General features: G+C 58.7%; 1 protein-coding gene across 3 annotated transcripts; it reads right to left on the reverse strand.

Annotated features, from left to right (window-relative positions):
- Positions 1 to 27: 27 nt before the first annotated feature.
- On the reverse strand, positions 28 to 9212 carry PPP1R1B (protein phosphatase 1 regulatory inhibitor subunit 1B). Of its 3 annotated transcripts, none has more exons than XM_047845288.1 (7): positions 8655 to 9212; positions 6916 to 6976; positions 6578 to 6600; positions 6095 to 6170; positions 2338 to 2541; positions 936 to 1055; positions 28 to 840 (listed from the first exon to the last, which is right to left on the reverse strand). In XM_047845288.1, exons 1-7 carry the CDS (start codon positions 8733 to 8735, stop codon positions 791 to 793), a joined length of 615 nt encoding a protein of 204 aa, XP_047701244.1. In that variant the 5' UTR covers positions 8736 to 9212; the 3' UTR covers positions 28 to 790. The 3 variants fall into 3 exon arrangements, with proteins under 3 accessions (XP_047701244.1, XP_047701246.1, XP_047701245.1); XM_047845290.1 differs by lacking the exon at positions 8655 to 9212 and adding an exon at positions 8249 to 8504; XM_047845289.1 differs by lacking the exon at positions 8655 to 9212 and adding an exon at positions 8334 to 8503.
- Positions 9213 to 10499: the final 1287 nt, after the last annotated feature.

Raw genomic sequence — 10499 nt, forward strand, 5'->3', positions numbered from 1 at the left:
GAGTCTCAGCACAGTTATTTACAAAGATTTATTACGGCACAGGAGTGGTTCAGGCCTGGAGTCAGGGAAGAGGGGAAGGGGGCAGAGCAGCTGGAGGACAAGGAGAACCTGGCTTCCCCACCGTGTGCCCCCCTAAGGACGTATACTAGGCGGCATTCCTGGCATCAAAGCATAAACAAAACGCAACAAAGCAGCCTCTGCTAGTCCATCTTCCAGGCACCCAGGCTGGGGAGCAGGAGTGATAAGGGGAAGATTTCCAAAATGTTGAAGCTGAGGAGAAGGATGCCTGAATCCTGGGCCCTGGGAGAAGCCAGAGAGAGGGGTGGTAACTTGAAATCCCCCGTAGGAGAGGGGATGGAGAAGGATCTAAGGGTACCTACAATTTCTCAGTACCCTCTTTCCCCAGATCTTAGGGTCCTGCCCTGTGGGTTTCCTGTGCCCAGGGGAGAGGGTCTGGGGAGTGGAATTGTGAAGGATAAACCTTTGCCCCCACACACACACCCTTACTGGATTATCTGATGCAAAGTCTCTCACATCCCGCCTCCCTCTGGGTAAATGGGGGAATGACTGGCAGGGGTAGGCATCAGGCAGCAAGTACCCAGGAACTCTGGGCATCAGCCAAAGGTGGGCAAACAAGCAAACACAGACCAGCCTTAAGTCTTCTAGAAGTCAGAAGCCACAGCCCTAGCGAGTGAGGGGGAAGGGTACAAAATAGGGTGGGGACAGAGTGGGTTTCTGGGGAACAGCAATGCCCCCTCCACTTCCTTCTGAGAGATGCAAGGCCGGACGCCTATGTGCCAGGCTCAGGGTGGGCAGGGCGCTGTGGCTCCTCCCCAGACTCTGCAAGGCAAGCAGAGGGACTCAGGGCTTGGCCACGCTCATGAGAAATCCCAACCCACCTCCCCACCTCCCCATTCCCCACCACCAAGCCTCACCATTTAGTGCCAGATCTTCCACTTGGCCCTTGGAGCTTCCATCTCTCTGGGGCTCATCCAGAGGGGGTGGGCGCTCCCAGGGTCCCTCCAGACCCTGGCCACAAGTTATCTTCTCCCCAGCTGGGGATGGGGTAGAAGGGATAAAAACGCAGGCTCTTAGGTATCCATTCAGTGGTCCTGGAGCATGAGCTGAGTTTCTGTAATAGCTAAAGGCTAAGCTTTCTGAGGGCATCCTGGTATAATAGACAGAACACTGGCCCAAGACAGCTCTTCCGGTGAATAGTTATATGACTTAGATGAGTCAGTTATTACCTCTCTGAAGGGGATAGTAAGAGGGAAATTATGTAGATTGCCTTAAATAAGACAACAGTTACTACCCTGACCAGCGCAGCACCAGCACTCCAGGAGCGGTGGCAACTGATATTGGTCCTTGGTAGTCTTGTCATTTGCCCCTCTGCCCTACTGCTTCTCCTGAGAAAACATTCTCCTCTCACCTCCTCTTTACCTGTCCTAAGGGTCTCAGTGAGAGTGGACTCAATTCCCAACAGGAGCTTTTGCTCCAGAGATGCAGAGAAGAGGTCCAAGCCATTTTGTTTGGATCTGAGGGATGGACGCTACAAGCAGGGGTGGTCAACTGTTTTTCATCCCCATAAAATGAAGGACCAGAAAGTTTAATGTGCACTGGGAGGGATAGATATGGCACAATCTACTATAGCTAAGCATGGAAAAAACAGCCATGGGAGTGACAGAGATCTTTCTGCCTAGGAATTCTCTGGGCCTTGGGTCCTTTTGTGGAGATTTCTAGATCTGGGGTCTCCAGCTCTGAGGCCTTCTGTGTCGGTCTTAGGCCCCTCCTTGGCAGGTCTCTTCCCAGGCAGTTGGGGTTGGAGGTGCAGAGGACCAGGTTGGTTCTTGAATCCTAGATTCTCCATTTAGACACTAGAGGGCACCCTCTCACCTCCAGCCCAGGAAACAAAAAAAGGGGAGACACAGCCACAGGGTCCTGGGGAGGACTTAGAAACCAGCTCTCAGCCTCCTAGCTGAAGACCACATCCTACGTTCAGAAATGCAGGTAAAGGGGGCATTGGGCCCTCTTAGTTGTCTATCCCTGCGTTTCCTTGTACCCCCTCACTGCCATGGCGAAGAAGTCTTTTCTTGGGTCTAGCCTGAAACCTCAAGTGGAAGAGAGGAATTATCAGGGACAACCTGATTGGGAGAGGGACAGGGTCAGGATGAGAGCAGCCCCAGTAAGCCCAGCAAGGCACATATGGGTGGGAGGACGGGCAGGCCCTCACTGTATGACCGCAGCTTACGTGTGTCAAAAAAACTCCCAGGCCTCTCAGGGAGGAACCCACCTAACCCATACTCGTGGAACCCAGGCATCTTGGCCCCGTCAGCTTACCAGGCCCCCTCCTGCCCTTCAGAACTTCAGCCTGGCTATCCTCCTCCTCCTCTTCCTCTTCCTCTTCCTCCTCGTCTTCCTCGTCTTCCTCTCTAGGGTAGCCCAGCTCCCTCAGCTCCCCCAGCTCATCCTCCTCCTCTGAGGCCTGGTTCTCGCTCAGGTTGCTGATGGACTGGAGATGCGACTCGGCAATGCGCTGCACAGCTGGCATGGGGGAGGCAGGAAGGCAAGGGTCAGCCAGACCAAGAAGCAGCCCAAGAAGCTGGAGAGGCATGTGGCCCAGCCTCCAGTCTCCTTCCCATGGCTAACCCCCTCAGGGGTATAGTTCAAAAGCTAAAGGTCCCAGATCAGTTTGCTGGGGGGCCAGACAAGGGCAAAAGCAGCAGGCGTTAGATCCTTGATCATGTGTGACTCCTAAGCTGTCCAAAGATGCAGCCCCCCCACCAAGGCTGGCACTGGGCAGCTCCCCCAAACTATAGGGTGTCAAGCTAGACAAGACCAGGCAGGTACAGCAGCAGCTTAACATTCCGTGGCTAGGGAACTTGTTTCTCCAAGGACCCAGTACTGGAGACAGTGTCCACCAGTTATAGCCCTGGACAGAAGGCATAGGACCCATGGGCCAGGGCCTGGGGGATCTGTCCCTTTTAGTTTCTCTCAGAGTGCCCAGACTGCCTAGGGCCCATTGCTTATCCCAATCCTGCACACACCCCCTCCAATTCCGGTCTTGGTCCCCACTCCCTGGCACTGCCCACGTCATAAATGCCACTCCACACATCTCTGCCCCGGGTCCTGGGGTAGGAACAGTTTGGAGACTGAGGATATAATAGTCTACAGCCAGTGAAGCCTGTGCCTGGGGATGTGGAGTGCTCAGACGCAGCCCCCACAATCTTGACCCACATCCCCAAGCTTCCAGCTCCCTCTGTGGTGACCTAGAAAGCAGCAAACACCACCCACCCCCCCAACACCACCAAGGCCTGCTGGGATAGGGCCTAGGAAAGGAACAGTGTGGGCAGCTGAGGAGACGTTTCTAAAAGATGGGAAGGACTGTGTTAGGAGAAAGGGGCCAGGGCTGGGGGATCCTGGGGCAGAGGCAGGGGTTGAGGGGAGGCTGTGAGGTGTGGCTGGGGCAGAGGCAGCAGGGAGACCAGGAGCTGGTGGGAGTTTAGAGCACTGGAGTCACTGAACTCACAGCTCACAGAGAAGATGCTGACAAGCTAGGTGCTGGGGTTCTCCAGCTCCTTCTCCGTGGCAGGCAGCCCCTCCCCTTAGAAAGCCCAGAGGGGTAGATCCAGGCTGGAAACCTCCGGTGCAGTGAACAGGGCACGACGCTCCTGCCAACTCGGGACTGGCACAGAGGGTGCATTGTGTGTGCCCACTACCCCACCCTGCCCCAAGTTCCCAGCCCAGTGCCTCCTGCTGGCTCTGGGCAAGCTACTCAGACAATAAAAATGCAATAAATCGCCCTGCCCTGGCCTTGGGGACGCAGCAGCACTTCACCTTGAGCCAAGTGTGATAGCTTGGCCTTGGAGAGTACCCTTCAAGCCAAAACTCAGTGTTGTCCACCCTCCCCCGGAGGTCTCTGGCTTCTCCCCCTACAAACACCCCCCCCCCCACCCTGCCAGGTGCACTCCCTTGGCCAGAAAGGGGCTGAAGCCTGCAACACAGTGCCCTCCAGGTACAGAAGGGTCCTCTGAGGGTTAGGGGGAAGGGAGGAGAGGAAGGAGGTGGCTGCTTGAGCAACCACCCTCTCCCCTAGTCGGGGGAGTACAGTTCAGCTCCTGAGCTGCAATGCCGATAGGTGTGCAGTGCCTGTGCCGGCGCCCCAGGAGCCTCCCGCGCACGTGCCTCCCCTTGTGCCTCTCGGGGCTCCCTGAGGGTCCCCCCCCCCCCCAGCCCTCTCAGCTGTCTTCTTCTCTATCTGTCCTCATGTCTGGGACCCTGGACCACCCCCCCAACCCAAGTCTCCCTTTTGAAAGGTCCCCAGCACAGCCCCCAGACTGCCCTGCCTCTCCCAACTCAGACCCTCCTAAGGTGCAGCCCGAAGGGGCAGTGGGGGTGGGACCACATTTCTAGCCATTGCAGGATGCCCAGAAGCACTTGGGCCCTATTCTCCTCACCCCTGCCTTCTTCCCCATGCTCATAACCAAGAATCCAAGGGACGGTTCTTGTCCCTCACGTCCATTCAGCCCTCCCCAGCCCAGAGTTGAAAGGAGAGAGGTCCCGTGTTCTCTCTTGAGAAGATGCCACCACCCCGCATTTCTACTGCAGGGGCTTGGCCTTCCTCCATATCCCTACAGGTGGGAAGTCCTTCCAGGTGCTGAACCCACTGCCCACATGCTATCCCTTCCTCTTTCTATCCTGGGGGGGGGGGGGGGGGGAGAAAATGCCCTTGCCCTTCTCTCCTCTCTTCCCAGCCTCTCCTCTCTGCTCCCAACCCTGGCAGGCAGGCTGACAGGTAGGTGACAGGTGTGCCTGTTGACCTTGGCCAGTGCTGGGAACTCATTAAACCCGCCCCAGAGGGAGCTCTCAGCACACCCATCCAGCCATCCGGTCCTCCCTCCACGGGAGGAGGGGGCTGGCCAGGCAGGAAGAGCCTCAGGCCTGGAGCTGCAGTGGGGGTGGGAAGGCATTCTTTAGCTCAGTTAGGAAGTCTCCACACCTTCTCCTCCAGGTGTATCTCCCCCAGCTTCCCTGCAGATAGCCAAGTCTCCAGGCTGACTCTAGAGGCTCTCTCTGATTTCACACCTCCTCCCCCATGTATGTTTCCTTTCCTCATCCTGGAATGCCCTTCCATGCCTTGCCTGCCTGTTGAATTCCGACTTATCCTTCAAATCCAGGCTTAACCATCCTCTCCTCGGTAGCTCGCCCATGACCCTTGGAGGCCAAAGGCCCCAAGAGGGCAGGAGCCAAATCTTACTCCCCTGATTTTGCCCAATGCTACCAGTGAGGCCTGGCATACACTAGGTGCTCTATAAGTGTGTACTATAAGAATGACTTGTGTTTGGAGCACTTGGGTGGCTCTGTAGGTTAAGCATTCGACTTTGGCTCCGGTCTTGATCTCACTGTTCATGAGTTCCAGCCCCGTGTCAGGCTCTGTGCCGACAGCTCAGAGCCTGGAGCCTGCTTCGGATTTCGTATCTCCCTCTCTCTGTCCCTCCCGTGCTCTCTCTCTCTCTCTCAAAAATAAATAATAAAACATTTTTAAAAATTAAAAAAATAGACATTAAAAATTTTTAATAAACAAATTAAGAAAAAAGAGTGATTTGTGTTTTAATACAGAAAGGAGAAGCAGGACCAAGAAGCATCCAGTTTGCTGACCTCTGCAAATGTTATGCCACTGGGAGAGGGGAGTAAAGGCTGCACCTGAAGAAGGTGCTCGTTGGAGAGCAGGGGACCAAAAGGTGGCCTGGGACACACTTGCAAAGAGGAGGTACAGTACTGAATCACTTTATGTTGATGATACTTGTCATTTTAGGCCAGCTATCTCTTTTCTTTCAATCCCACCACCTTATTTTAAGGCCCACAGCCACCTCTTTCAGCCCCTGGGCCCCTTCATTACAAGGCCAAATTAAGAAAGATCTGGTCCCTAAGTAGTGGTTGGGGTACACAAGACAATCCCTCCCCTTTGACAAAAGCTCAACATTTCACCTCCCTCCCCCAGTGTCAGCCCTGCTCCAGGGGCCGAGGGGACAGCCAGACTAACACGCGGCGGGGGGGGGGGGGGGGGGGGGGGGGGGGCGGTGAGGTGGAACAGTACCTTTCAGCGAGGGGGGTGTGTAGGCACATGGGTTGGGTCTCTTCGATTTGAGGTGATGCCCCTCTCCTGAGGCTCTCTGCCAGGGTAAGCACCAGGTTAAATAGACTCACCGAGGCCCCTTCCCTCCACCCTTCCCCCATTCCACCCCACCCTTGGCAACCCAGGCCAACTGCCCTAGCCTCTGCGGATGGGTCCAGGCGCCGCTGCCCCTCTGGTCCTGCTAGGACTTAGGCTTTGGAAGGGTCTCCATACGCCATAGCCTGGCTCAAGGTAGAACCCCAGCCCAAGTCTGAGCAGGGGAAAGACAAGGGCAGAGGAGTATGTGCTGGTAGAACCCTGGCACCGGGCACTCTTATCTAGGTGCCAGTTGATACGCTCATGTGTCCTTCAAGTGGCATCCTGTGTTAGCCAAGAATGATCCTGTCCAGCCCACTGCAAAGGGGCCCCCCACATTCCTCCTTCCAGCTGCCCCTAGAAACTCACCTGGTGAGGGGAGGCCTCCTCCTCTGAGGGTGTCCACCAATGAACCAAGGGAAACGGAGGGAAGGAGAGAGAAGAGGGGGGAGAAAAGAGAAGAGAGAAAGAGAGAATTACTTTCCCCAAAGGCTCAATCTCTGGGGAAAGGGAATGTGTGCCCTTTCCTTCTGGGTATTCGGAAGTGCCTGGTCAACAGATAAACCCAAAAGAGTTTGACTCCCAGACCTTACCCACTCTGCCCCATTTTCTGCTCAGTTTCCTACTCATGGGACTTAAGGAAGGGCCCCAAGAAGGCATCAGAGTTAGGGTGGGGCCAGGGCTGGGGCAGCAGGGAAGGGGCCCACCTGGCGAGGAGTGCTCTGAGAGCCGGAACAGCATGGCAGGGGTTGGTCTCCTGCGCCGGATCTAAGGAGATGGAGAAAGAAGTGGGGGGGGGGGGGGTGCAGGATAGACACCTGCACCCCCCCTCCAAGGCAGCAGAGAACAAACAGTGCTTTGAAATCCCCAGGGAACCTTTGAATCAAAGACTGTCAGAGCTGAAAGGAACTCTATAGCTCATCCAACCCCCTCATTTTACTGAGGTGAAAACCCAGGACTCAAGGAAGTTCAGCACAGAGCTCAAGGCCACACAGCTCACCATGGCAGAGAAAGGAGGAGAAAAGCCCATCACTGACTTCTAGCCCACACCCACCCCACTCCATGGCTCCTCCAGAATGGGCATCTCCCTTTCTACCTTTCCTTATCCAGGAAGCCCATCCTCTCCAGCTTTTGCAGATACCAGACCTCCAGAGCCGAAACTGGCTCTGGAAGATGCCCCATGGGCCACGGCACCCACGTGGCCCTGCCCACTTAAGGTCAGCTCAAGGGCTTCAAAGAAACTGGATCTAGCTGCAGAGGGAGGCTGAGCCAGGGCACTGCAGACACCTGCAACCCCACACTGAGACTCAGGGGTGGGCCTGAGCCCCAGACCCACAGGGTCCTGGAGGTGTCCCTGGAGGCCTGTGTCTGGGTCCCTCTAGCAGTCTCTCTCAGGCTGTAACTCTTGGCCCAGTGCTCATAAAAAAACAAAAAGTTGTCCTCCTTGGTATGTGAGCCAAGCTAAACAGTGAGGGGGGGGGCGGACACTGGGCACTCCCAGTCACTGCTCCCCACCCCCTCCCCCCCAGCTCTCAATCAGACCAACTGTCAGTTAATTAGGTCCCCTCTGAGCTCCAGGGAAATGCACAAAGAGAACCAGGTGAATTAAGCTGAAACTGCCACCTCCCCCTGCCAAGCTCTCCAAACTGCCCTCCAGACCCAAAGCTGCTTAGGCCCTGGACCTCCCCCTCCCCCCATGCCTCCCCTACCTCCCCCCAAAAAGACTTGGCCCACTCTCACTGCTCTGCTGGGTGCCAGCTGCAGCTCAGCAACAAGTGAACACGCTACTTTGTGGGGGGCGGAGCCCTTTTCTCCTCTCCCTCCGTCCACCTCTACCACCTTTGGAGATCTCTGGACCCCCTCCGCCCCCCCCCCCCCCCCCCCGCCCGCCAAGGCTCTCCAAAGAACTCAGTACTCTGTGAAGAGGTCTGACTCCTGGGACCACCGGTCGCCCCCACCCCCATGTTGTGGCTCTGTGTAGGGCCTGGCAGGGAAGGAGGTCAGCACAAGGCTCTGGTGGCCGGGCGGGCCCAGGCATACACGGTGGCACCAGAGAGGGGCAGAGCCCGGGGCCGCGAGGCGGAGGCCTGTTCTGTACAATGGGTCAGTGCACCGCGTTTCTCACTTCCGACCGGCTCCGGCTGGGGCCAGGGCGCAGCGGTCCCGGCGGGAGCCTAGAGAAGGAGGACACCGAGCAGGGTCCAGAGCACAGTCTCCCCGCCCGCGGCCGCTCCCAACGGTCCTGCCCCGGACGCTCGCCGCCTGAACGGGAAAAAGTTGCCGGAGTCTGCAGCGAACTTCACGCGCTGCCCCGCGCCCCCGCGTGTCCGAGGCGGCCCGAGACTCTAGGTCGCCCCCACCCAGCCACCCCCGCCCCGGGCCGGGCCGGCCCCGGCAGCGCCCCGCCGCGGGAGGAGCTGCCGGGGGTGGTGCGCGGCCCCCTTACCATCTCCACCTGGCGGGGGTCGAGCTGGCTCGGGGGCGCGGGCACCGAGAACTGGATCTTCTTGCGGTCCTTGGGGTCCATGGCGGGCGGGGTGGCCGGCGGGGCCGGGGTGGGGGGGTGGCGCGCGTCTCGGGGTCCCGGGCTGCGGTCCCGGCTCGGCTTCCCGGCGCTGCTCGGGGCGCGGCGGCGACCGCTGGCTGTGCGCGGCGAGGGGGAGGCGAGCGGCTCACGCTCAGATAAAAATACCGCGCGCGGAGAGGGGAGGGCGCGCGAGCGGGAGGGGGTCGCGCCGGCTCGGAGCGCCCCCGGCTCTCGGCTCCCGGCTCTCGCGCTCGCCCGCCGCGCCCGCTGCGCGGGTCTTCCGGCGCTTGCGGCCTCGGCTTCGGGCTCGCCGGCTCGGGGTCGGTGTCTTTCCCTGAGTCTCGCCTCTCCCTCCTTTCCTCGCTCTCTCCGAGGGTCTCTGTGGGTGTCTCCGCCTTCCTCTCTCTCCCTCCCTTCCTCTCCTCGCGCCTCTGTCTGTCTGTGCCTTTCCCCGTCCCTCCAGGTCTCACCCTCTGGCCCCAGCCTCGGGGTCCCCGGCCCGTCCCCTCGGCCTGGGACTGGCGCCCGGGGGCTTGGTGGGAGGGCTCAGGGGGAAGTGGCCAATGAGCACCGAGAACCGTGTTCTCCCCGGGCCGGGAGGAGGGTGCGGAGTGTGAGCCAGGACCGGGGAGCGGGCTGGGGGCCCCCTGCCGTCTCCCGAGAACTTGAAGCTGCATTATTGATGGAGTCCAGCAGGGAGCATAATGGGGGGAGGCCGGCGGGGCGGGGGGGGGGTGGGGGGGGGTGGGGAGAGCAGGGAGAGGGGCAGCAGGGAGACGGGACTCTGACTTTAACCCCTTCGTGGCCTGGGTCCTTGGAGTTTCACGGGGAGGACTGCGAGGTCCTGGAGAAACTACCACCAGCATGTCACGCTGTGAATGGGGGTGTCCTAGAGAGCCAGCGAGTGTGAAAGAGCTGGTGTGCGTGGGAGGACACGTGTCAGTCATCATGGCAGGGAGTGTGTGTGAGTGCCAGGGGCCCTGTGGTGCCTGTAGCTACGGAGTGGGGGGGGGGGGGTCGGTGTGCATGAGTGTGTGTGAGTCTGTGTGAGTAAGTGTGTCAGAGTGTCAAAGATGCGGGTGTGAGTGGCAGGGTGTGGGAAGACTGTGTGCTGGGGGAGGGTGTGGGTGTGGGGGAGGATGTCAGAGACTGTCAAGGTGATGGGCTGGCGTGTGGCAGCTTGCAGAGGGTGGGGGCACTGTATCCACAGCTCTAGCCGGTGCAGAAGAAGGAGATGAAGTTGTGATGCGGGGCGGGGGGATGTGTCCCTGCCCTGATGCACCCTGGGTTCACGTGTCTCCTCCTTTCTCCCCAGCTCTGAAGCGGGGGAGACTGAGCCAGCCCAGGGGGACAGAGTTGGGGGGCTGCCTGAACCAGTACACGTGCCATCACGTGTGTGAGCTTGGTGCATTCAGGAACAGAGCTGGGGGGAGAGGTGTGTGTGCTCATTTCTGAGGTGTGAGCCTCTCTCTTTGCAGAGGTGTTTGTGTGCGTCTCTGGAGGGGAAAAGGGAGGGGCCGGCCCACTGGGTTGGAGTGTCCCTGTTTATCTGTCCAGGCCCTGGGTATCTGTACAGGTCTATGGGTGAGGGTCTGAAAGCTTCTCTGTACCACTGAGAGGGTGCATGTGTAGATGTGTACATAAGAGTGTGTCTTCCTTCGGGCTCTGTTTGTGTTGGCTGTCTTCTCTCCCGGTCACACTCAGACCTGGAACAGTCAGAAGCACTCCCCAACCCCCCACGCCCCGCCTCCTCCAGCAACTTTT

The sequence above is a fragment of the Prionailurus viverrinus genome, unplaced genomic scaffold, assembly GCF_022837055.1.
Source record: "Prionailurus viverrinus isolate Anna unplaced genomic scaffold, UM_Priviv_1.0 scaffold_35, whole genome shotgun sequence".
Taxonomy (NCBI): Eukaryota; Metazoa; Chordata; class Mammalia; order Carnivora; family Felidae; genus Prionailurus; species Prionailurus viverrinus.